We start from the raw sequence: 27,891 nt of genomic DNA, 5'->3' as shown, positions 1-27,891 counted from the left end.
GAATAAGTAAATTGAATAAATAGAATAGAGTAAAGAAAATGGAGTTCCAATCACAAAGCTCTGAAGAAGTTATTGGATCTTCTTTCCAAACCTAACACTCTAAGTATTTTGCTGTATGAAAAGTAGAAAAGTGTGAAAGCATGTGTTGCCAAGAACAATGGCATATGACATAAATATTAGGTTTAAACTCGCCAGGGGTAATATGGTAATTCTTGTGGGGTTTGGGCTTTAAGTTGGCTGGAACCCAGTCTGGATTCTGCGCGCTTCGCCGTCGATCGACACCACATGGTGTGTGTCGATCGATTGTTACCTTCTCCCATCGATCGATAGTCGTGGTCGATTGTCAACTCCAGGCCTTTGTCATTTTCTCTTCAAATGCACCAAAATCACCACATTCCTTCAAATCATTCCAAAACCTGAAATCATACTAAAAAGACTCAAAAACTACTATAAGGTATTTAAAAAAACCTATATACCATGACTAAAAATGGGTAAAATCCATTGTATATCAATTGTGTGCAAGACTATCCGCCCTTAAATTCATCGTTCAGGGTACATGTTTGAACTCTAAACTCTCCTCAACGAGCTGAATATCTTCCAAATATGTTGCAAAAGCAGACTATTCTTCAGGTTTCGAAACCATATTCACCAATTGAGAATAATCCGTTACTAACATTAATAGAACAATTCCGAAACCACTTTCACCAATTAACCACATGTTGCAAAAGCAGACTGTTATCTATTTTTGCAACGTAGACTTCCCTAGAAGTTTGCGTCATTGCCTTTGAAAACAAAACAAAAAAATTGGTAGACTATCGAAGAAGTTTACATAAAAGAGGTTAGTTTTTCATTTGACCAAACTTTTGACTTTTCATAGTAGACTTCGTCGGAAGTTATTGCCCGGGAAGTCTACAAAAGATCAGTTTTGTATTTGATCAAAACTTTGACTTCGTTGACTAGATTAGTTTTGTGTTTGACTAAAATGTTAAAAGATTGACTAAAAATAAATTAAAGTGTAGACTTCATATGCAGTCTACTAATCTTTAAAAAAAACTTAGACACCATGTGAAGTGTACTATTTTATTTTGGTCAAAAACAAAACTAACCTATCAGATTTTAAAGTAGACTTCACATTTGTAGACATTCATTTCAATATACTCGTAGAAAGTTAAACTTGGTCAATTTAATTCAAAGCTAACCTCTTAAAAAAAATAGAAATGTAGATGGTATATGAAGTATACTTTTGAAAGTCAAACCATGGTGAATTTGGTTCAATTGCAAAAATTAACCTTTTTAAACTGTAGACTATAAAGGAAGTCTACACGGTTAAAATCACAACTTTTTAAAATATAGAAAACAACCTGTGAATTTTGCAATTGCAAAACTAACTCAAATAGTAGAAATATATGTCTACATACGTAAACTGAATATGAAGTCTATGTAGAAATTTTTATTAAAAGTGATTTTGTGTATTATTGATTATGTCTTTTTAAGATTTAATTGTTTGACAGTGTGTGTTAGTTAATCCTAATGGCCTTGAATGATTTTTAAAAGATAATATGTTACAGTTATGAAACTAATAAATTAGTGGCTTGACTATGTTGTTAGATAATAAGTGTAGACGTTATAGTTATATTAAAATTTCACTTGTATATTATTCATCATATTTTGAACGATTTAAATGTTTTACAATGTGTGTTAATAAATCTTAATGGTGTTGGACGAATTTCAAAAGTTAATGTGTTATAATTATGGAACTAAGAAATTTAATTTTTGATTAGGTTATTGACTAATAAGTGTAGACTTAATTAGAAGTCTGCTTCTGCATTTTTATTGTTTTTCTCTTGTCATCAACTTATACAGAGTCAGGACTCATACTGACTCTGTAAACCAAACCGGAAGACTTGCATTCATGTGAACGACGAAAGATGGTTGCTTCCTAACACTGCGTGCTAGGCTATCCACCTTTGAATTTTGCGTCCTTGGTACATCAATGGTCTTTTTCTGAGGAAATTTCCTTTCAGGGTCTTGATGTCTTCCAAATAACTTACAACAGGTAGACATTCCTTTGGTTCCGAAACCATCTTCATCAATTGAGACAATCCGTAGCAAATGTAACCTGAAACAGAGTAAGTTCTTCATGCAATCCATTGCCCAAAGTAGCGCTTCCATCTCAACATGAAGAGGAGAGAGACTAGCCTTAACATTTCTTGCCCCCATCAACCTATCAAAACCTGCTAGAGTACTGAACCAACCTTGTCCGGAAAATATATCATTCTCTTTCCAAGAACCATCAGTGAAACACCATTTTCCTGGTATTGACGGTAGGGTCGCAGCCTCTATGTGTGGTACTGCCCTCTATATGTTCAATATATGTGCCTCAGCCCAAAGTGTAGATTCTATTTATGCCAATTTAAGCGTTTTTCTAAGATCAATGTCCAAATGAAAACTTTGTTATTCATTCCTTTCCAGATGTACCATAGAATCCATGCAAACTGATGATCATCCATTTGCGGGAGAACTCTCTAGAAGAGATGATCCATGTTTACGAAGAGAGAGCTTGTTGGGAAAATGGCTAGATTTGATGGTATCTTTCAAAGGGCCCAAATCTGAAGTGCTGGAGGACATTCAAAAAAACCCATGGTTTATCGATTGCTCATCGGCTCTGCATCTGGCACAACATACGTCCCCTTGTATCCCTCTCGGTCGCAAATTTTTCCTGACTGCTATACATCCTGACACCAATTACCATAAGAAATGTTTTATCTTTGGTGGGCACCATATTTTCCAGAAAAACGCCTTCAATACATTAAATGTGGGTCCAAACAATAGATGTGGTTTTTACTTATCCCGGTAAACCCGTTCTGCATTTTTATTTTTTAAAGTATACACTTGAGACAAATTCTAAAAAAAAAATTGATTAGTTTTACTCTTAAAACTTCTTGGAAATTTTGTATAGATTTTCTTCTTCTCGAATGCCTGTTAGTTATTGTTTTAGCTTATGGTAGTTTGGTTTATTAGAGTATCTTGTCAATAAAATGGATAGATAACAAAAATTAATAATATCGTATAAGTGAAACAAAACTAAAAAAATGAATACAATGTTAATTTATGCATCAAATAATTATTTACAAATAAATATTTTATAGTGACAAATTAGTAAAAAAACAATTTATTAAAAAGTCCTAGAGTGTGTATGGCTATTCATAATCTTGATGTCTCAAATGAAGTCTTGGAAAAAAATACCTCCAATATATGATAAAATTATGAGAAAAAACAAAAAAAGTTAAAATTATATTTTAGTAGACTTCTCATGAAGTCTTCGTAAAGTTTGTGGTTTAGTAGACTTTAATTGAAGTCTACTAGCCTTAATTTTTAAGTAAACTTTATTAGAAGTCTATACTAACGGAAAATTTTATGATTTAAAATAGTTTTTTCCTGAAAAATATTTCAAAATAGTTTTTGTTAACCTAAAACAGTAGCAAAACAAAAACATAAAGTTTGAATCTATAAATTTAGTTCAATATAAACACAAAAATACATATTTAAAATGAATAAATGTAAATCTTACATTTTTTGGGAAAATGATTTGAAAACTTTAGAATAGAATACCTGCAAAATAACATAATATTATAAAATATAAGATAAAAATTAAAATCATATTTAATTAGACTTCATTTGAAGTCTACTGTATCATATTTTCGTAGATCTGAAAGTATATACATTAAAAAACATGAAATTTTACTTTAAATCTAAAAACATTTAAAAAATATAATTTATATGGGAAAATAGTAATAAATTAAAGATGTAGTGTTTGAATATGTAACCTAATTTATATATAGATACAAAAAAAATATTTTAAAAACATAGGAAAAAAAATTAAATTCATATTTTGTATTTTTCCGTTGAAGTATGCTTATAATATGTGGTTTAGTAAACTTCACTTGAAGTCTACTAGCTTTAACTTATAAGCAGTCTTCATTAGAAGTCTATTCTATCAGCTAATTTTCAGATTTGAAAAAAATATGTACATTACGAAATTTGAAAATTGTTTTAAATCTGAAAAAGACTTCAAAATAGAGTTTATAAGATAAAATAGTAGCAAAGTAAAAACACAGAGTTTGAATCTATAATTTTATTTGAATATAAACATAAAATACACATTTAAAATCTGTATATCTAAAATTTATATTTTAGAGGGGAATATGAAAACCATGAATGACAATACCTACCAAAAAAAATATTGCGAGAAAAACAGGAGAAAAGATTAACAATTTAAACAAAACTTTTTCTTCACATTCAGAGGATTTAAAGAGAAATGAGATAGTTTTAGAGAGAATGAAGAAAGTTTTAGAGAGAAGTGAGAGTAATTTATAGAAAAGGGAGAGAGCTTTAGAGAGAAGTGAGAGAGTTTTAGAAACTTGTCCAGCCATTTTAAAGAGATATTGTGTAAATTTCATTTGTATAACGAGAAAAAAATTGTAACTAGGTTAAAATTTAAAACACAGTAGACTTCTATTAAAGTCTACTAAAAATAAAATTTTGGAGTATACTCTATTGTAAGTTTACTATGACAATTTCAATATTGTTGTGTATTCTTTATTGTTTTAATAATTTTAATAAATGATCTTACAATTTTTGAATATTAATTAGAAGATTGTAATTTTAATTTATTCCTACAAAAACTAAAATTAATCAAAATTATTTTTGATTTTTTTAATCTCTAATTGTTTCCGATTTGGTAAACTTACAAATTAGTCTACTATAATTTTTCTTTTCTTTATTGTTATAGAAAAATTAATATATAAATTCAATTTTTTCGTTCTTTATTCTTCTAATAATTTTAATATATGATTTCACATTAGGTTAAAAGTATGGTTTAAGTTCGTTTAAGTTAAAATTAACTTCGTACTCTGGTTGGGTTAAATTGCTTCCGGTGAATAGACTTCTTTGTAAGTCTACAACGATTTTTTTTATTATTTTCTTTATTGTTTTAATTTCAATATATAATTTATTAAATTTCTTTCTTTATTTTTTAATAGTTATAATATATGATTTCACATTTTTATCCATAAAGAATTAAATTTAATTTAAAGTAATGATTTTTTGTAAACACCAATTAAAGTAGACTGAAAAGATGTCTACAATGAAGTAGACTTTATTGTACATTTACTATACCCTAAATCACAAATCTCAAACCCTAAATGTTTGCTGCATAAAAACAAATTCTCAATTATTGTATCAAATATCGAAATATACAAAATATAAACTACTCAGAATTAATATTTTTGTTGTTGCTAAACCGTAAACATTGTCTAACACATGGTTACCAAATCAATATATATATCCTTTTAAAATGTTAAATTAATTAAAATTTTAATTTATATACTTCATAGTAACCTTTATATTGATGATTAATTAAAAATTTCACAAAAACTATTTTTATACATCTTTAGAATTAAATTATTAGACCAAACTACGATGTAGACTAAGGCATAAGTCTACATAGTATACTTCTTAATAGGTCTACATATGTGTAGACTTCTTTCTATTACGTGTAGAGTTTTGAATGACAGAATCGTAAAATAATTTTCTGGGTTTCGTTTGGTCATAGGGGTTACATTGTAATTTTACCATCTCTTTAGGTTGGTTTTGCATTTGATTGAACAAGAGGTACACCTTTATGTTTAAAATGAATATATAGGTTGTTTTTGACAAATTTCCCTTCAAACTATTTCTTATCAATCAAAAGAAATTCACAAATTTATTTCCGATCAAATTAAAATTTTAATCAACACTATTATCTTATATTTTGACACAAAGTTTTTTAGTCAGTTAATATCAGAACCTTCATACAAACTTATCAAATATACTATCATGAAATAATCATAAAATGGGTGTATTTACAAGTTTGTTTTTGAAACTTTTTGTCGCTAACAATAAAGAAAACTACCTGATGACTTCTCATAAATCTTTAATCCGACTCACCGCTAAAAACTATAGTTTCTATAAAACATATAATTTTTAAGATGATACCATACAAAGTTTTGTAGAAGAAAAATATTTAGATAAAAATGTTTATAATATAAATGAAAAAAATAAAGATTTCAAAATGACATACTAAATAAGTTAATTAAAATTTCTAATATAGTTTATAAAATAGTAAAAATAAATTATAGCATGAAAAAAACAAAATGATAGGAACAATACTTAATATGCATTTTATAAACTTCTAGCACTCGGAAAAAGGTGAAGGTTGCAATGTATACGATATCTAGCAGATGTACTATATTTTTGTTAGACTTTAGCAAATGATTTAATAGTTTTTAGGATTTTTAGTAGTACATTCCTTTAACTAAAAATGAATCGGATAAGAATCCCTCGACTAAGTTTTCGACAAAAAGCCACTACTAAGATTATGTTAATGATTTAGCCCCTCCGTCGACTAAATCGACTAAAGTGGATGTAGACTGTTAATTTGAAACTCATCTGCGTTTCGCTACAACGGAAAACGACATCATGCCCCCAAATTGAAGATTAAGGTTCGTCAAAGGAGAGTAAGACAAACTCATATATTGACTGCGTTATTTGATTCTCCAAACTTGATTGAGCAATCTGGTTTGTTTGTTTAATGCACTCTATTGGAGGATAATGATGAAGTGTTTAGATAAACTTGAATAGTTTGAGATAATGATGTAATTAGTTAGGAGAATATATCCTATAGTCGGTGAAGATGTACTAAAATTATCCTGTAAACTAATGAATAAACACAAGCGTTTATACAAATTCACATGGTTGCAGAGCATAGATCTAAATAAGATATATCAGCTCGAGTTTTCTGTTTGTGAAAAGAAGAATTCACTTACGTGATGGGTGATACTGATGAAACAAAGCAGGTGGAGACAAAGCAGAGTGAGTCGATGGCGATCACACCGTACTCGTTGTTCCCATCCGACAACCCGGGTGCCTTGATCACGTATGTTCAGTTGAAAGGAGACAACTATAATGAATTGGCGATGGAGATGGTGAATGCACTTAGAGCAAAGAAGAAGATTGGGTTTATTGATGGAACCCTACCGACGCCAGCTGAAGAAAGTTCTTATCTTGAGTCGTGGTTGAGTGTGAACTTAATGATCATTGGCTGGATCAGATCCTCTATTGAGCCGAGGGTTAGATCAACTGTTAATTTCATTACTGAAGCTCACAAATTGTGCATGGGAAAACTTGAAGAAGGGATTTGAAGTTGGTAATAAGGTTCGTATACATCAACTCATGGAACAGTTGACTTCATGTCGACAGAACGGAAATGCTGTGATTGATTACTACGGTCGGTTAGAAATGATGTGGGAGGAGTTGCAAACCTAAAAACCACCGCCGGCATGTAATTGCTCAGCGGCTGCAACCTATGAGAAAGAACGTGAAGATGAGAGAGTGCACTAGTTCATTATGGGATTGGACGATTCACGTTTTGGTAATGTAGTTACAGAAATCATCGAAGGTGACGAGTTACCTGACTTGGGAAAGTTTACGCTAAAGTGATAAGAGAAGAAGCTAGGTTGAGTTCAGCCAAGTCTAGAGAAGTGGTTCCGCAAGAAGCTATTGGGTTTGTGTCTAGAAAGGAAGAGCATAAAGATGAGCAAACAGCTCGTCGGGACACTAGCCATGCTGCAAGAACAGAGAACAATGGCTTTGGTTTTGGAAACAGAGCCAGGGATCAAGTTTGCTCGAACTGTGGAAAATCTGAACATGAGAAGCATATTTGATGGCAAATCATTGGTTTTCCAGAGTGGATGAATGAAAGACTTGGAAGAGGTTCCAGTAGAGGTCGTGGTGGTGGAAGCTACGGAAGAGGAGGTGGTTGTGGAACTGCACATACTGCACATGCGTCTAGCTCGTATGGTTCTGGCAGTTCAGACTTAACTCCTGATTAATGGAGGGCAATCACTCAGATTATTAACGATGGGAAATCAAGTGCTTCGTCTGAGAAATTGTCTGGTAAGAATTTTGGTGATGTTATACTAGATTCAGGAGCTTTGCATAACCTGACTGGCGACATAAGACATCTTGTGAATGTGAAAGAAACTCCACCATGTCTTGTGGGTTTCGCGGATGGTAGTACCTCAACATCATCTCGTATGGGTGATCTGATAGTCACCGACAAAATATCACTCATTATGATCTCGGTTTCAAAATTTCTTAAGCATAACCGCTGTTTTGCGTTATTCACAGACACTATTTGTGTTTTTCAGGACCGTTCTTTGAAGACTCTGATTGTAGCCGATGAAGAGCGTGATGTGGTATACTACTTTAAAGATGTGAGAGTGGTGTGTGCTAACAGAGCAGATGGGAGTAAGGATCAACTCTTGTGGCATAGGCGACTTGGACATCCAGCTTTTAGGACTTTTTCTGATATTTCTAGCTTTCTGGTGTTTTGAATAAAGCTTGATGTAGTCCGTGTGACGTGTGTTCTAGAGCAAAACAAACAAGAGATATTTTTCCTGATAGTATCAATAAAACAAATGAGATTTTTGAGCTTATTCATGTGGATGTTTGGCAGCCTTATCGAGTGCAAGCTTCGTGTGGGGCAGTGTATTTCCTTACAATTGTGGACGATTTCAGTAGGGCTATGTGGACCTATATGTTACTTGCGAAGTCTGAAGTCAAGAAAGTACTGCAGAGGTTATGTTCTTATGCTGAGATGCAGTTTAATAAGTCGGTTCGGAAAGTTAGAAGTGATAATGGATTGGAGTTTATGTGTCTGGGAGAGTTCTTCCAAGATAAAAGAATCATTCATCAAACAAGTTGTGTGGATACAGCACAACAAAATGGCCGTGTGGAGAGGAAGCACATGCACATTTTGAATGTTGTGAGGGCATTGTTGTTTCAGTCGAAGATGCTGATAAACTTTTGGGGCGAGTTGATATCAACTGCAACGCATGTCATTAGCATGACACCTACTAAAGTTTTAAAAGGTCACTCACCTTATGAGGTATTGTTTGGAAACAAGCCAACATACGAGACGTTGAGAGTGTTTGGTTCATTATGCTATGTTCACAGGCGTAACAGAGATAAGTATAAGCTTGGGGAAAGAAGCAGGAGGTGTGTTTTTGTTGGGCATCCGTTTGGAAAGAAAGCATGGAGAGTGTATGATCTAGACAAGAATGAATTTTTGGTGTCTAAGAGATGTAAGTTTCCTGAATATGTGTTTCCATATAGTCAAAAGAACACAGAGGTCACGGCGCGCACAGAAACAGGAGGACCTGATGATGATTGGTTGGTTGATGAAGTAGTCATGGGAGACAGGGGGAGTATGTCTCCGCGGAACGGTGAATCATTGGTCACAGAAGAACATGGGACTACTACGGCTTCATCTCCTGTGGTTGTAAGTGATGAAGTGTTGAGTAATGCGCAAGTTGAAACAAGTGCGAGTAACGTGACTGAGACTGAGAAGCCAGTTGAAACAGAACTGACAATGGGTAGAGGTTGCAGAGAGAAATTTCTGTCTGTCAAGCTGAGAGACTATGTGAGTTACAATGCTCAATATTTAAAAGTACCCCATCACGGGTTCGCTACTGCTACTCTCAAATCAGAGTCGTCGCAGATGGTCACAGGTAACACACCCTATCCGATCGATAATTACATCTCTGATGAATACTTTTCTCCCGATCATAAGGCTTTCTTGGCAGCAATAACAAGTTATCAGGAACCTAGAAACAATAGAGAGGCGATTCAACAAAAGATCTGGCGTGATTCTATGAAGAAAGGGATCGTTTCCTTTGAAGAAAATAAGATTTAATGTGGTTGATCTTCCACCTGGAAAGAAAGCAATTGGTAACATGTGGGTGTATAAGTACACGTATAACTCAGATGGTACAATGGAGAGACCTAAGTCTCGACTGGTTGCCTTAGGGAATATGCATGTGAAGGGCAGAGATTTCAAGGAGACTTTTGTGCCAGTAGCTAAAATGACCACAATACGTGAGTTTTTACGTGTGGTTGCAGGGAAATATTGGATAGTGCATCAAATGGATGTCCACAACGCCTTCTTGCATGGGGATCTCAAGGAGGAAGTATATATGAAACTACCTCAAGGCTTTCAATTTCTGATCCCAATAAAGTTTGCAAGTTGCATAAAGCTATCTATGGTTTACAGCAGGCTCCAAGATGTTGGTTTTCTAAACTCACAAACGCGTTAAAGAAATATGGGTTCAAGCATTCTTACGCGGACTACTCCTTCTTTGTGTTTTCGAAGAGAGGAAAGGAACTCAGGGTACTTATATATGTGGATGATTTACTTGTGTGTGGAAATGATATGGAGCTTGTAACTAAGTTTAAAGAGTATTTAAGTAGGTGTTTTCACATAAAGGATTTGGGGAAGTTAAAATACTTTCTTGGCATAGAAGTTGGACGTGGAGAAGAAGGTTTCATGCTATCTGAAAAGAAATATGCGTTGGACTTGAACGCGGATACATGGTTGCTTGGATCGAAACCAGTAGCAACGCCCATGGAGCAGCGTCACAAGCTAGGTTTGGATACTAGTCCTTTTTCTTAAAGATGCTGAGAAATATAGAAGACTCGTGGGGCGTTTGATCTATTTATCTATCACTCGACCAGATATCTCGTACTCTGTACATATATTGTCGCAGTTCATGAAGTCTCCGAGAGAAATGCAGTGGGAGGCTGCGCTGCGGGTCGTGAAGTATCTTAAAGGAACTGCAGGACAGGGGATTCTTCTGAGTTCCAAGAGTGATCTTCGTGTATCAATATATTGTGATGCGGAATGGTCGGGCTGTCCGGTCACGAGACATTCATTAAGTGCGTATGTAGCACTAGTTGGTGATTCCCCAATATCGTGGAAGACAAAGAAGCAAGGGGTTGTGTCACATTCTTCGGCGGAAACAGAATATAGGTCCATGGCTCAGGCTACAAGAGAATTGAAGTGGCTCAGGAGATTAATGCACGATTTGGGAGCTCCTCAGTTACAGCCTTCGAAGCTATTTTGTGACAGTAAGTATGCGATTTATATCGCAGCCAATCCGATGTTTCATGAACGGACCAAACATATAGAGTCGGACTCTCATCAGGTCAGAGATGAGATTGAAGATGGGCAGCTTGAGACAGTTCATGTTCGAACAACAGAGCAGTTGGCAGATGTGTTGACAAAAGCACTTGGGAGAATTCAATTTGAGACATTGTTGTTCAAGTTGGGAGTAAGAAAATTCATATTCCCAACTTGAGAGGGAGTATTGGAGGATAATGATGAAGTGTTTAGATAAACTTGAATAGTTTGAGATAATGATGTAATTAGTTAGGAGAATATATCCTATATAGCCAGTGAAGATGTACTATAAATACTCCTGTAAACTAATGAATAAACACAAGCGTTTATACAAATTCACACACTCTCTCCATTGATAATGCATGGCTTGCACCATCAGTCGCATTTATCACAAATGACAACGACCTTCTTCCTTTTAGAAAAGCAGTTTCTGTAACTTAATTAAACGCCTTTGGACAAGCAGCACTAAGAGTATCTATAAAAAGATACTCTATTTTAAAATTTCCAATTTCATATTTGAAGTTTCAAAGTATTCTTCTCTAAAAGCAAAATTTAAAACCTAAATTCAAAAGCATTTGTATTTTATGATATGATCTTTATATTGATTATAATTAATTTAAATCTATAAAACTTGTATAAACAACTAGCACATATATATAAATATTATAGCAATATTAATTAATAAAATTTAACTCTAAAATATAAAATTTTACATAGAACTACATAACTAAATATTAAATTATAAGTAAAATACCGTATTATTCTATAAAACTATTTCCGTAATTCTCACATATATGATCAACTATTTGAAAAATGAAGCTAGATTTATCTTTTAAATAATTAAAATTAAAATTTATAAAAAAATTGAAATATTTATTAGATATAAAATTTCAAAAATTAAAATGATAAACGACAAAATATTTAAAAATAACAAATGCGATGAATAATTGTAAAGACCAAAATGCAAATAAAAATGTGAAACTGCAAATTTAAAGTTTTGAATAGTAAAACTCCAAATATCAAGTTTTGAAGCTTTTTTTTTGTAGAACAAAAAACTTCATATTTGAAGGTGATCTCGGCGATTCATAATTAGATACTTCTACGAAACACATCAACGACATAGAGCAGAAACTCTAGAGCCTGCATAGTGTAAAGCCTGGCTTCACCCCTGTTGATAAGATGTTCTCCACAAAAGTGAGAAGAGCATGCACTCCCAAGATCTCATCCTTTGCTGCATCAGTGAGGGAAATCTCTTCACGTATAGACCTGAAATCTACCATTCTTCCATTGAATAAGCTTCAATGAAGTTAGAGACGAAGTGTTCATCTCTAGTTTCTGATCTCAGCGATTCAGAATTAGAAACTTCTACGAAACACATCAATGACATAGAGCAGAAACTCTAGAGCTTGCATAGTGTAAAGCATGGCTTCACCCCTGTTGATAAGATGTTTTCCACAAAAGCGAGAAAAGCATGCACTCCCAAAAGCTCATCCTTTGCTGCATCAGTGAGGGAAATCTCTTCACGTATAGACCTGAAATCTACCATTTATTCCATTGAATAAGCTTCAATGGAGTTAGAGATCAAGTGTTCAGCTCTAGTTTCTGATCTCAACGATTCAGAATTAGAAATGTCTACGAAACACATCAACGGCCTAGAGCAGAAACTCGAGAGCCTGCATAGTGTAAAGCATGTCCTCGTCCTTATGGATAAGATGTTCTCCACAAAAGCGAGTAGAGCATGCACTCCCAAAAGCTCACCCGTTGCTGCATCAACGAGGAGAATCTCTTCACGTATATACCTGAAATCTACCATTTCTTCCATTGAATAAGCTTCAATGGAGTTAGAGACCAAGTGTTCAGCTCGTGTTTCTGATCTCAGCGATTCAGAATTAGAAACTTCTACGAAACACATCAACGACCTAGAGCAGAAACTCTAGAGGCTGCATAGTGTAAACCCTAGTTTCGCCCATATTGATAAGATGTTCTCCAAAAAGCAAGTAGAGCATGCACTCCCAAACGCTCACATTTTGCTGCATCAACGAGGAAAATCTCTTCACGTATAGACCTGAAATCTACCCATTCTTCCATTGAATAAGCTTCAGTGGAGTTAGAGACCAAGTATTAACCTCTTGTTTCTGATCTCATCGCTTCAGAATAAAAACTTCTACGAAACACATTGACGACCTAGAGCAGAAACTCGAGAGCCTGCATAGCTTGATGGCTAAATATAAAACTTAAACTCCCAATATGAGACAGGAAGAAGAAGTGAAGCAGCTACACCGAATGGTTGTATGTATATAGTGATACTAAACAAGTGTGGCCACATGGGTATTGAGCCATGCTTTGGGTCCCATTTGAACATCTGGAAAGAAGGTTCATCCGTGAACTGCACCCTTCTTTATTGGATTAGTTTGGATCTTTCAGTCTTTTTATAGGTCGATGATATCTCTAGATTAATAAAAAAATTGTATTTTTAAATACGGTTTGTCCAATTTATTTGGTTTGATCATTTACTTACTGAACTATATACATATACTTAGGCCTGAGATTTATTATCCGAGATCCGGATTCGATCATTGATCCGCTCCGGATCCGCTCCGAAAATAGGATATCTGGGGTGCCCGGATCCGAATCAGGATAGTAAAATCTTAGATCCTTCCTAACCGAATCCAGATCTGGATATCTTAATTTTTAGGTCCGGATATCTGGATCCGTATTTTGAAAACACATTAAATTTTTAAATTTCATTAATAATTATATTTGATATATTAATATTTATACATGAATTAATCTTATAATATTATATTTTAGTTTTTACAATATTGTAGACATATATAAATATATTTCTAAATCTTGTATAAATATTTAATTTATATATTATATTAAAAAATTTAGTATTTTTTAAAAAAATATTGTTTTAAATTATATTTACGGATCCGGATCTCCGGATATCCGCGGGTAATAGAATATCGAGACGGATATTCGAAATCCGGATATCCGAAAACCACGAATCCGGATCCAAATATTATTGTGACAAAAACTTAATAATGGCTATCTCATTAAGAGCTATTTTTGTGACAAAAACTTAAAAATGGTTATCTAGGGAATTTCTCATCATTTATAAAATCTAGTAGTAAAAAAAAACTAAATTGTAATTTTTTTGTTTAAATTGTTTCTAATGGTAATGAGAAGGTATGACCCGATTTCAAGACCAAGAGAAACATAAAAGGAGTAAAAGAGATGAAAAAAATTAGCGTACCTTACATGGCTGGATCCTTCCGGCGTCCCACGGAGAGGAGCCGACGTCATATATGACGTTAGTCAACACGTTTAACCATAGAGTAATTTATCCCAATCTTAACCTAGAAGACTATTCTCAGCATCGGTATATAAATATGAGATTGAATCTGTGAGAAAGCAATCAAATAACATTCGAAAACGTTTCATTTGGAATCTGAATCGATAAAATGGAAAGAACAGAACCCGAATCAGGAAATGGGCGGAGAGTGGTCGTGATCGGCGGCGGAATTGCCGGCTCGTTGGCCTCGAAATCCCTTCAGTTCGATTCCGACGTCACCCTTATCGATCCGTAAGTTATATATATATATATTTGGTTGTTATGAATTCTTAATCACCATTGACTTGTAACGGAAAAGGATCCAACACATTAGTTTCTAGTCAACATTTGATTTTGGGTACTTTGTTAGGTCTCTTTTTAAGTCTTACTGTAATTGTTTGTAGTAGATTGGAAATCTCAACGAGGAGGGTATGTGTTTTATTGTTATTGTTGTTGTTGTTGCAATAATGTAAGCTGAGATTTGATTGATATCAGGAAGGAGTACTTTGAGATCACCTGGGCAAGTTTGAGGTCCATGGTGGAGCCTTCTTTTGCTGAAAGAACGTTGATCAACCACAAAAAGTACCTTCAAAACGGCCGTGTTGTGACTTCTCCAGCTGTCAATATCACCAACTCTGAAGTAGTCACAGCTGATGGGCTTGTCCTTGGATATGATTATCTTGTGATTGCTACAGGTCACAACGACGTGCTTCCCAAAACCAGACAAGAGAAGCTTTCACAATACCAATCGGGTATGAATTTATCACCAACACGAGTCTTGCTAGGATCTTTGGCTGACTACTAATATCAAACTATTTGGTTTGCAGAATATGAGAAGATCACGTCTTCTGAGTCAATTCTGATTGTTGGTGGAGGACCCTCGGGTGTCGAGCTTGCTGCAGAGATTGCAGTTGATTTCCCTGAGAAGAAGGTTACTTTAGTACACAATGGACCAAGGTTATTGGAATTTGTTGGTCAAAAAGCTGCAGACAAAGCATTTGACTGGCTGAAAACCAAGAAAGTTGAAGTTCTATTGAATCAGAGGGTTGACCTAAGTTCAGCTTCAGACGGAGATAAAAATTACCGAACATCAGGAGGAGAAAGGGTACACGCGGATTGCTATTTCCTCTGCATCGGCAAGCCTTTGTCTTCAAAATGGCTAAATGGAACTGTTCTGAATGATAATTTGGATGGTAAAGGAAGGCTGATGGTCGATGAGTACTTGAGAGTGAAGGGTCGCAAGAATGTATTCGCAATTGGAGATATCACTGATATCCCTGAGATGAAACAAGGATACATTGCTGAGAAACATGCCTCTGTGGCTACAAAGAACATAAAGCTGTTGATGTCTGGTGGAAACGAGAAGAAGCTGTCGAGCTACAAGCCCGGTTCCGATATTGCCATAATATCTTTGGGAAGAAAGAACTCGGTGGCCCAGTTCCCTTTCTTGACAGTCTCGGGTTGCGTGCCTGGTTTGCTCAAATCTAAGGATCTGTTTGTGGGGAAGACGAGGAAGGCAAGAGGTCTGGATCCTAATATTGTGGATTGAAAGATTGTGTTTTAACAGCTTGTTCATTGATGAGATTCTTGTGCAGACGCATTTGGTCTTTTGATCAGTTTCATGTTTGTTGTGTATTGATTTGGTTTCACTTTTATGTTTCTGTGTTAACGAGATAGTGTGGGTTGCCTTTGTTGTAACATAAAGTGTAATTTTGCGAGCTTTCATTAAAAAAGTATTGGATTGAGAACTCCCCTACTGTGAATGTTTCATTTCGTAATGTTACTAGAGATTCTTTTCCCTAAAAAAATTTATTAACCAAAGAAATATATGTGGAAACCGAAATTTACACCGTCCGTAATCGGAGGAAAGTCAGGAAACCCTAACTTTCCCTGAGGTCTCGGATTCTCTGCGAGAGCCAACGACAAGTGACCAAATAAATGTGGAAAATATGAAACGATAACAAAACGAATTTATAGAAAAGGTATATCATATTTCGAATCCGCGTAAGAGCGTTGCGATCATTACAAGAGATTATAAAAGCTTCGGCCGCAAAAGCTGTCAGTGAATTACCTAGTTCTAGCAACCTAAAACCTTAAACCTAGTTGAGTCGCAGCTCGATAACAGAAGACGAAAAAGATATGAAAACGGTTTTGATTGATTTCAGACTGAACCTTATGAAAGGCTGCCTACGTACCCCTTTCGAGGATCAATCCGAACGTAGTTCAAGAGTGAACCAAGAGATCGAACTGCTTATGGCGTTCGTCTCGTAATCGGGTGCCAATAATAGAAACAGAGCGTGTTGAGAATAATGCCTCAAAGTTTCTAAGTGCCGAGAGTTTGTTGTGTCTCCCCATCCCCTTTGCCTCTCATCAAGGACTCCTTATATACTTGCTCCTAGGTCGGTTTGCGCCTTTCCCCTTCTGCCCTTAAGCCGTCATAGCTCAAAAATGGAGATATTCCAATTTTCCCGATCTTCGTGATTATCTTCGGAAACTTCACATTTATCCGCAGAAACTTGACATTTATCTTGCCTTACGAACCAAGCATAAACCGTCATAAAACTTATGGGTTTTCAGTTAAAAAATTGTAACTGGGCTTCGAGTTGCGTTTTAGGTCTCTTTGGGCCATCTTTGACTCGAAACGTTTATTACGGTTTCTTTGATAAAAACAAACTTCCCGTGGTTTTTATCATAAAGTTTGACTGATGACTTCGAGTGATGAGAAACAAAGAATGGTTTAGCCATGGCCTACGGGAGATAGCATTAAAGAGTAGACGAAAATGCATGGATTCGTGTCGTATCGACATTTTAGGAAAGTTCGGTCGCTACATAGCAACCGAGCCGTGTACATGCTCGGTCACTACGTAGCAACCGAGCTTGGCTGGAGCTCGGTCGCTACGTAGCAACCTAGCCTTGTTCAGTGCTCGGTCGCTAACCTAGCCTTGTTCAGTGCTCGGTCGCTACGTAGCGACCGAGTTTGGCTTGAGCTCGGTCGCTACGTAGCGAGCGAGCCGTGTGTGTGCTCGGTCGCTACGTAGCGACCGAGCCGTGTTCGTGCTCGATCGCTACGTAGCGACCGAGCCGTGTGTGTGCTCGGTCGCTACGTAGCGACCGAGCTTGGCTTGTGCGTGGCTTGTGCGTGGTCCGATGGCCATACTTGAGCCTGTCCGTGGCCGATTTGGAAACGTGTCTGTTGCCTTCGGACAATTGGTATTTAGTGGTTCGATTGAGATTAGAAAAATATTTTACCGCAAGGCTCGTTGTAAAGATTTCTTTACGAAGATTACTTTACGTAAAAATGTTCATGCTGATTTTTACGGACTTTCAGACATTGATTCCGTCGTGACCGATTTTGACCCCAACAGTTAGCCCCCCAGATCGTTAGAACCATGAGCTTCTAGCGTGAGGTTCTAGCGAGTGGCTTGGTAAGTTAGGCAAATTAGGTGAGTTAGGCGGAATTAATGGTTGAAAAGGTCCGTGGTAAGTGGTCTTCTCGCTCTTCTAACAGTGGAACGCGATAAGATTGGGGCTGCGCCTTATGACGGCTCCCTACGTACCCTTGTTGAAGGGATCACGCCTTTCGTTGTTCGTCATGGAGTTAAGGTTCTTATGACTAGTTTTCCAGCGAGACCTTTATGGTCTAGTTTATATGTAGAGGTTATCAGGCGTGTTGCTGCCGATGGCATTTTATATGGGTGTTGAGGGAAGACTACGAGTTGTCATCTCGTAATCTAACTATGTGTGAACTGCTATATCCGTGATCTGTTTCGAGATTTTCCGCAATGTGTAAACTTAAGGGATTTCTGAAGACGCTCGAATATTGGCCAAGAGACAAATTTTGGGATCTCGTATCAGGGTGTTTGATACTATGCCTAGAGATGTTAGAGACCAATGTGTTGGGTTTAGGGCAAGACCTAGGTCTAATCACGGATTTAGGGGGTGCGATGACTACTTCGACTTACATTTCCCGTATCATTTTTGACCTGATTCCATCCCGCTTTAAAGTCTGCGATATGTTCTCAGCTTACGTGACTTGTATGGTAGGAATCAAGCATCTCTTAGAGGACAATTTTTAAGTCTCCCGAAAGTGCTTAACAAAATTTCAGATTTTTTTATATAGCGCTATTACCCTTGTGTCGGGTGTACGAGAGCTATCTCTACGAGATGGCTAAGTCTGTTTAGGACGTTAAGAGTTTGTTGTGATCAGCAACAAACATATCGGTAGATATTACCGTTTTTGAGTCTTCGGGAAGAATACGTGTTTGAGAAGATGTTAGTATGTATGACTGTTTGGTCTTCCAAGAAGGTGCCTTTATCGAGGAAGGTAATTTTTTCGAAAAATGGTTCTTCAGGCGTTTGCGACGTCTCGCATTGCTGAAGATTGATTATTTTCTTTCGTATGCCGCGTTTCATGCTTGAAATGTTCGCGGGCTTGAAGATGTTTCGCGATATTGCAAGGGTTTAGTCTTAGCCCTGCGTTTGAGAAACATTCTGGTCTGTTTACAGATGTTCGCAGCCAAAATTGTTGTTCAAGTTTGGATGCTAAGAATTTGATTTGCGATCGAGGAATTAGGACTGAGGGGTCACGTAAATTTGTCCATGGGAAGAAGCGTTTTCCTCTGTAGTGCTTTGTGAAGTGTTGGCCTTCCGAGATCTATTTAGTGCATTTTTTAGGATGTTTCATATAGCTATAGAAGCTTTGTTACAAATTTTTCCTTACATGTCGCGTATTATGGGTAAAACATAGCGGGCTTAAAGTGAATTGTGGAATGTATCAAACTTGGTCGATTGTCGACAAGTTTTGGTTTTTCGTTAACCGTTTGGTTGTTAGGACTGAGTTTCGTTACGAAAAATTTATCATATGATTTCCGACCGTGAGTTATATGATAATTATTCTCTTAATAGTCTCACGATATTTTTAGACAAATAGTAGATTGTCGTTTAGCCGTTAAATGATGGAGCGATGGTTTCTCAAATAGTTTGGCTTGGCGTGAAGGATGTGTTCACTCAGATAGCCAAGGATGTTGTAAGTTGATGATTAGACCATGGGACTTTAACATTTAAGGTCATGTTAGTTTACGATAGTCCTTAAAGGGGATGGCAAATTCTGGTTTGGACCTTTACTGGAAGGCATAATTGACCGAGGGCCAAAGAGCACTTGTCAAGATTGATAGGCCAAGTTTGCCAGAGTTATCTGTGTTAAGATGGCTGATAGTCATAGAAAACGATTCTATGCTTTAGGTTTCAGTTATACGATGAATGTTTCGTTTAATGTTACCTATAGTCTTATGAAAATTGATTCGTTTTTGTCTGTGGAAGACGTAGCCTAAGAGGTTTGATACATAACCAGTGCGGAGTCAGTTACGGGACGATTGCCTGCTCGGATGTGACCGAGGGGAACGAAACGCAGAAGCCAGTGAGCCGCATGGCTAAAATACGAGATCTATTAAATTGTAATACGAAGAGATCTCTCTTTAGATTGGTCATCCAAAGTCATATTTTACAGCTTTGTGTTTGCTATACAAAATATACTTCTTCGTAAAACCAGCTATGTTTTCTTCGTAAGACTTGGTCTCATCGTACGAAGGATTTTTCGTGTATGTAATGGGGACCAGTTTTACCAAGATTGTAAATCGGTGTATGTCAAAGTAGCGTTGTTTCTGCGGGTTTTACGAGAAACGTTTCTGCTGTGATTTCGATCTTAGGTGAAAGTTGCTTGGAGTTACTCATGGAGTGTTACCGAAGTTTATTTCACTACGATCTAGTCGCAGAACGTTTTTCATTGGTTTTTTGAGAGGATTATCATGACACATTCGTTTCTGGAATGAATTGGTCAACCATAAGTAGATCTAGCCAAGGATCAGGAAGAAAGTGTTCCCTTAATGTGCTCGATGCTACATTTATTCTCGAGTTTTCTTCATCACAAATGTTCTCGATGCTTTTCCATGACTCACTTGGTTCAATGGAAGCTGAAAGAAATGCTTTTATGCTTGAAGATTTCTTGTAGAAATTTTTATACGAAAATGGCTTTAATTAAAGCCGGAAAGGGCTTCAAGACTTTGGCTAATCGTCGAGTTTCAGTGTGACATTGGTACATGATTTCTATACGCATGATTGCGACAAGAAATGCTGTATAGTCTTTGAGATTATGTTCATGATCGGCTGGATATGTTGCTAGCGTTTAGACGAATTTTAGATTGTTGTTTGCCTACTTGGGACGATTTGCTTTGACGAAAGCATTTTCTTGACGATTTGTAAAAGTATACGAGTATAGTATATGTACCTACTCCCCCTTTTTTTTACAAAAGAAAACGGTTGAACCGATACTTTGAAGAGTTGTGTACGTTTCTTCTTCTGAGGTTTGGAATGATCGATAATCCGGGACGATTTACAGACGACGCTGGGACTATGATTTGGTTGTTTCCAGGTTGACGACTTGGAATATGTCGGTTTTAAGAAAATCACTAGAAACGAATCGGTTTTAAGACGACGTTCTTGTCTTTAGTTTTTTCTCTCCTTAGGAAGCGAGCTGGATATGCGTGGCGATCGTTTCTTGATTTTCAGAGAGTTTAAATCAGTTTGCAAGATCTGGCTGAACAGTCATGGAACAAAATACCGGGACAGGAAAAATCGCCTAAGACTTAGTTCGCTAGACTATCCACCTAGGTTTTTAAGTTCCCTTCAGTTCTTACGGCAGCCTCAAAGGCGTTTCTATTTCTTAGTAATTTCCTATGAAAGTTCCAAGCCTGATTTCAAGTCAGAAATACCTTAGTTCTCTCGAAGATTCGGTCTGCCCATTTCGGATAGCAAGAATATAGATTCTTCCTGGACTTCTCTGCTTTCCTGGCCGTGTTTAGGCTGCTGTCAATATTTGCGGTTTTCGTGATTCATGTTTCAATCTGAGTATCATTGGATTTACGAAAATGAATGAGCATCTTGTCGAAAACTTTTTTAGAGTTTAAGAATAGCCAGGGATGATCAAGAGGTGCCAAGGATGATCAGGAGGTGCCAAGGATGATCAGGAAGATTTGCCAGGTGATGAGATTTTGGCGACAGATCGAGGCGCGAGAGGAAGGATGGTGAGACAGTGGAGAGAGGCGGATGGGCGAATTTTGATTCTCGGATTTCGCTCCATCTCTTTCCTTATCCGAGATTCTTTTTCTACGATTGTTGTTAGACTTTCGAAGGTTGTCAAATGTTTCCAACTTTAGTTTTACGAAAGTTTTTTCGAAAAATAATATCGAGTTTAATTTTACGAAAGTTATTCCGCACAATGTTATCGATTTTAATTTTACGAAAGTTGTTTCGTAAAAGGTTGTCGAGCTTAATTTTTGCAAAGGTTATTTCGCAAGATGTTGTCGAGTAAAATTTTACGAGTTTTATTCCGTAAAGAAGTTTTCAAGTTTTGGTTGTACGAGAACCATGACGAGGTTAATTATTGCAACCAAACTTAATCAGAAGTTTTTCTCATATCCGTGGGATTGATCCGTGGAAGTTTCGAGTAGTTTTTTTCCGAAGTAAGATTTAGGTGACGAACATCGACAACTCGCGGAATTTGTTACTATGGAAGTGATACTTGAATTCTTACGAAACCTTAGGCTTCAGAAAACATCTTAGCGGTGGGGATACGATCTCCCGTTTTGCTTTATTTAGTCTTCGTCACCCGTTTTAGGTTTCGAGTGATTCTATAGAAATTAACTTCGTTTCTCTGAAAGTTATTTGGAAGAAGTACAGCAGTGGGAGTTTCATAACCGATTTGCTGCGCTTCCTTTTTATACGATAAATCTAGGGTTTTTCCAAAAGATATTCGGAAGAAGTACAGCGGCGAGTTATGTACCAGATTTGCAGTGCTTCCTTTTTTCCGCGACCGACCTAGGGTTTTTCCGCAAGATAGTCGGAAGAAGTACAGCGGCGAGCTACGTACCCGATTTGCTGTGCTTCCTTTTTCCGCGATTAACCTAGGGTTTTTCTGCGGTTTTGGGGAGAGGAAGTTTTACTTTTCCGAAAAGTTTTCGGAAAACGTGTTTTGGTAAAACCCTTACATGTTGAGATTTCTTTAGTTCGGTAATGAGCCAAGCTTACGGGGTTTGATAAGATTTATCGTTTCCCATTATGTGTAGAAAGAGAAATCGCGAGCTCGTTTCGTTGCACTTCCTGTGGCGAAAAGATGCGGCAAGGTTTTCGATTTTCTCAAGAACTGTGGCGTTTGCGTAAGCGTTGGCTATAGGCGCAGTGGCGGCTGGAGTTGTCGTACCAGCGTTGTTTCGAACTGCGATTTTGTCTTTCATATTTCCACACATTGTTTTCATCAAGCGTTTTGCGGCTATGAGTTAGAGTAATCCGTAACCCCTCCCCCCCTCCTTCTAGCGCCAAACTGTGGAAACCGAAATTCACATTGTCGATTTCCGTAATCGGAGGAAAGTCAGGAAACCCTAACTTTCTCTGAGGTCCCGGATTCTCTGCGAGAGCCAACGACAAGTGACCAAATAAATGCGGAAAATATGAAACGATAGCAAAACAAATTTATAGAAAAGGTAGATCTTATTTCGAATCCGCGTAAAAGCATTGCGATCATTACAAGAGATTATAAAAGCTTTGGCCGCAAGAGCTGTCAGCGAATTACCTAGTTCTAGGAACCTAAAACCTTAAACCTAGTTGAGTCACAGCTAGATAACAGAAGAAGAAAAAGATATGAAAACGGTTTTGATTGATTTCGGACTAAAACTTATGAAAGGCTGCCTACGTACCCCTTTCGAGGATCAAGCTGAACGTAGTTCAAGAGTAAACCAAGAGATCGAACTGCTTGTGGCGTTCGTCTAGTAATCGGATGCCAGTCATAGAAACAGAGCATGTTGAGAATAATGCCTCAAAGTTTCTAAGTGCCGAGAGTTTGCTGTGTCTCCCCATCCCCTTTGCCTCTCACCTAGGACTCCTTATATACATGATCCTAGGTCGGTTTGCGCCTTTCCCCTTCTGCCCTTAAACCGTCATAGCTCAAAAATGGAGATATTCCAATTTTCGCGATCTTCGTGATTATCTTCGGAAACTTCACATTTATCCGCGGAAACTTGACATTTATCTTGCCTTACGAACCAAGCATAAACCGTCATAAGGCTTATGGGTTTTCAGTTAAGAAATCGTAAGTGGGCTTCGAGTTGCGTTTAGGTCTCTTTGGACCGTCTTTGACTCGAAACGTTTATTACGGTTTCTTCGATAAAAACAAACTTCGCGCGGTTTTTATCATATAGTTTGACTGATGACTTCGAGTGATGAGAAACAAAGAATGGTTTAGCCATGGCCTACGGAAGATAGCATTAAAGAGTAGACGAGAGTGCATGGATTCGTGTCGTATCGACGTTTTGGGAAAGCTCGGTCGCTACGTAGCGACCTAGCCGTGTACGTGCTCGGTCGCTAAGTAGCGACCGAGCTTGGCTGGAGCTTGGTCGCTAGCCGTGTGCGTGCTCGGTCGCTACGTAGCGATCGAGCTTGGCTTGTGTGTGGTCCGATGGCCATACTTGAGCCTGTCCGTGGCCGATTTGGATATGTGTCCGTTGCCTTCGGACAATCGGTATTTAGTGGTTCGATTGAGATTAGAACAAGATTTTACCGCAAGGCTCTTCGTAAAGATTTCTTTACGAAGATTACTTTTCGTAAAAACGTTCATGCTGATTTTTACGGACTTTCAGACATTGATTCCGTCGTGACCGATTTTGACCCCAACAATATACAATAGAAATTAAACAGCTGGATGGTATCAGAAACAAGGCTTAAACACTTGGAATAAAAAAAAATCTACTGCTGGTGACAAGGGGAGCACTGAGACAGACACAAACTACCTACAGAAAGCGCAGAGAATAGAGCAGATGATGCACTAAAAAGCTCTGAATATTTTACAAATATATTATTGTTAATAATACTAGAGCCGGCCCGCCCTACGGACGGGATGAAAATTAACAAATAATCTAAATAGTTAGAGTAAATATTATATATATATATTGTTTTTATTTAAAAATATACATATTGTTTAGATTTTGTACATGTTATTGTATTTGAACACTAAATAAACCATGTTATCTGAAAAATTAGTTATTTTTAAAAATAAATATTACTTGTTAAGATGATTTTCTTTTGTTAAATAATTTATGTTTTAATTATATATTAAGAATTGGATGTGGCATTACATCATTAAATGATTTTACTAAATTTAGTTTTTCCAGTAGATTGTCAAAATTGTAAATAAATTTTACACTTGTTAGTAGAAAAGAAACAAATTTGTAAATATATTCACATACTTTTTGTTTAATTTTATGTACTTTAGTGGATTATCAAATTTTCTCACTAAATTTAGCTTTTGCTGTAGGTTATTGTTAAAATTTTGTTTGAGTTAAAATGTATAATTAATTATAAAATTATTTATGTAATATTAGATATTTAATTAATATATTTGACCCAGATAATAGAATATATACATGTTTGATATAGCTTTTTATATTTATTATAATTGAAAATCAAGTAAACCGTGTTTTTTATATAAATGATTATGATTTCTGAAATAAATGTTACTGATTAGTTGACAAAAATGTTACTTGACTAATTTTTATAATTTAAATTTTCAATTTAAATTTCTTAAAATTCATTGTTTTTTTTATAAATATTCTAAATTTTATGATAGATTTTTGTTGAAACTTTATTCGAGTTAAAACGTATAATTAATTCTAGTATTATTTATGTAATATTAGTTAGTTTATTAATATATTTCACACAGATAATAAAATTAACATTCATGTGTTGCTTGAATTTTTTTTATTAATTATATTTGAAAATCAATTAAACTATGTTATCTGAATAAAGGATTTTGATTTTCAAAATAAGTATTATTGATTCATTTTCATAATAAAAAAAATAATTTCTGAAAATCACTGTTTTAACTATAAGTTAATTTGTTGATGTACTTTTCCATCATTATGTTAAATTTTATGGAAAATTGCTTAATTTTAGTTTGCTTAATCGTTGAGTGCTGGCATGAAAAATAAAAATGTACATTACTTTTGTTCGTATTGTTTGTTTTTTTTTGTAAAAATTTAATTTTGTTCTCTAATTTCATAATATTGTGAATTATATTATGTGTTTAATTAAGTTATTTTTTTGCAAATACATTGATGTTATAAACTTATTTAGTTGACATTGTGCAATTAATTATAAAAATGATAGATTATATTGTATTAAAAATTTGGTCTAGATAAGGAAAACATGCTATTTTCCACGAATAGTTATCATATATAGTCAAATATCCACCTACGGTTAGATCTCTCCAGAGTGAAACTAACGAATTGATTTCTTACCAAATTAAAAATCACAAACTCATTTGTCCATGATTTAGTAGTTAAAAGTTAATAATCCATAGACTATATGTTTTTAGTCGGTTTACATCCGGTTTACTATCTACCAGATTTCTTCAGCTTCTTAATCTGATTCTTCTTCAGTTCATGATAAAGCCATTTCAGCATCGATCTTTGCGTTCAACAAAGGACGATGCGATTTTCTTTGTCACAATGCTCTATTAGTAAGTCCATGCTTTTTGTCCTATCGTTAACCTGGTGCGAGTTATGCAGTTCCAGTGAAAGCTATGACTAATGAGTGTCTGTAGGGTATTTATTTTGTAGCAGTAACTGTTGGGAATCCTTTAACATTGTTGTGACCATGGAGTAACTGTACTTAAGCTACACATGCATGAAACCGAGGATTCTTAATTAACTCTAAACTGTTCTCCAGAATAGATATTTTATTCACAGAAAGTGTGATGTTTAATGTAACCATTAGCAGCGCTTTGCGTCTGGAAACAAGCTTATCAGAGATGTTTGCTTTCTTAAAAAATTTCGCATGATGGCTTAAACAGTTTCGAGGTGGAACTTTACTTGAGTGGTTTGATCTCACTTTTTGTTATGACCTTGGATAATATACGATGAAGAGTTGGAATATTTAAGTATGTGACAGGATCAGAAGGGGTTGAATAATTTTTTTTTGTCAGCTGTTTTGAATAATCTTGTCCACTGTAACCACAATTTAAAATCACTAAATCCTTTCTCCGCGTTACGCGCGGATAATATATTTAAATTTGTTACATTTATCATTTTTATTTGTATGTGATTTTTTTTATATTAAATTATATATAACTAATTTTTAAATTTGATTTTTTTTTTTTTTTTTTAGTTTGAAGTAAGTATTTCTATTATATGTAACACAATTAACTAATAAAATATGAAGAATCAAGTTCGTGATTTTAGAGTTATGTAAAAAAATATAATTATGTATAGAATATAAATTAGATAAAAAGACAAAAATAGCACTAAATCAAGTTTTTGTTCCCAAACTAGCACTCAAGGTCAAAAGTCACAAAAATAGCACTTAATGTTTTATCAAAAGTCACAAACTTAGGGTTTAGAGTTAAAGGGTGGGGTTTAGGATTTAGGGTTTAGGGTTTAGGGTTTAGAGTTTAGGGTTTAGGTATAGTTTAGGGTTTAGGGTTTAGGGTTTAGGGTTTATAGTTTAGGGTTTAGGGTTTATAGTTTAGGGTTTAGGGTTTAGAGTTTAGGATTTAGGGTTTAGAGTTTAGGGTTTAGGGTTTAGGGTTTAGAGTTGAGAAATGAGGTTTTGGGGATAAGATTTCAAATTTTGAAAAATAAAAAAATTAAAATTTTCAAAAGATAAAATGCTATTTTGGTCATTTTAGTTTTTGAGTGCTATTTTTGTGATATAAACTTAGAAATGTGCTATTTTAGAGATTTGCCCCATAAATTATCTTAGTTTAAAAGATCGGAAATAAATTCACGAAAAGAAATAGTACTCCAATAACCTACTTAAAATATAAAACCCCCTTTTAAAAAAAGGTGTACTTAATAATATTTTTTTACGTGTAATAGTTGAAAACTAACAATTGAATATCGATCTAAAATATTATTTTAATATATCTAATGGTAAAATATTAATTGTAATAAACAAATTTTGAATTTTGTAATATTACATGAATTAGAAGTCTTTAAAATCTAAAATCTATTTTATTAACATAATATATTTTTTATTCATTTATTATTTTGAAGTTTCAAAATATTGCTTTAGTTTTATTTGTATATTATTATTTTTTTATAATTTAGTTTCTTTTTAAGTATTTTTAAAATTATCAAGAATATAATATATTTAAAATTATTTATTTAAATATATCCAAATATGATGTCTCATTTTTATATGTGTTTGCGTTGAGCATATTTAATTTTTAATTTGTATATTTAATAACACATTATTGCGTGTCGTTCTATGATTTTAATAAATATGTTGTCATTTCATTTTTATTACTACTAACATGATTTTTTAGTGATAAGTGATTATGTATTTTTAACGTTATGTATTATATTTTATCGTATATTTTTTAACTTTTCATGCTAGCACTTTTTATAATCATTTTAATTAGATAATAGGTTTAAAGATGTAAATAAAAATG

At 35.2% G+C, this 27,891-nt stretch overlaps 1 protein-coding gene across 1 annotated transcript; it reads left to right on the top strand.

Moving 5' to 3' along the window:
- Window positions 1–14,319: 14,319 nt before the first annotated feature.
- LOC106425612 (ferroptosis suppressor protein 1) lies at window positions 14,320–16,147 on the top strand. Its single transcript, XM_013866334.3, has 3 exons — window positions 14,320–14,648; window positions 14,892–15,148; window positions 15,224–16,147. The coding sequence occupies exons 1-3, from the start codon at window positions 14,527–14,529 to the stop codon at window positions 15,943–15,945; spliced, it is 1,101 nt and encodes a 366-aa protein (XP_013721788.2). The 5' UTR covers window positions 14,320–14,526; the 3' UTR covers window positions 15,946–16,147.
- Window positions 16,148–27,891: the final 11,744 nt, after the last annotated feature.

This window comes from Brassica napus, chromosome C3 (assembly GCF_020379485.1).
Source record: "Brassica napus cultivar Da-Ae chromosome C3, Da-Ae, whole genome shotgun sequence".
Classification (NCBI taxonomy): domain Eukaryota; kingdom Viridiplantae; phylum Streptophyta; class Magnoliopsida; order Brassicales; family Brassicaceae; genus Brassica; species Brassica napus.
This window is presented reverse-complemented; position numbering and strand designations above follow the sequence as displayed.

Coding starts and splice junctions, on each gene's coding strand:
- LOC106425612 (XM_013866334.3), top strand. CDS start 14,527: ATGGAAAGAACAGAACCCGAATCAGGAAATGGGCGGAGAGTGGTCGTG. Junction 14,649..14,891: donor GACGTCACCCTTATCGATCC/GTAAGTTATATA, acceptor GATTGATATCAG/GAAGGAGTACTTTGAGATCA. Junction 15,149..15,223: donor GCTTTCACAATACCAATCGG/GTATGAATTTAT, acceptor TTTGGTTTGCAG/AATATGAGAAGATCACGTCT.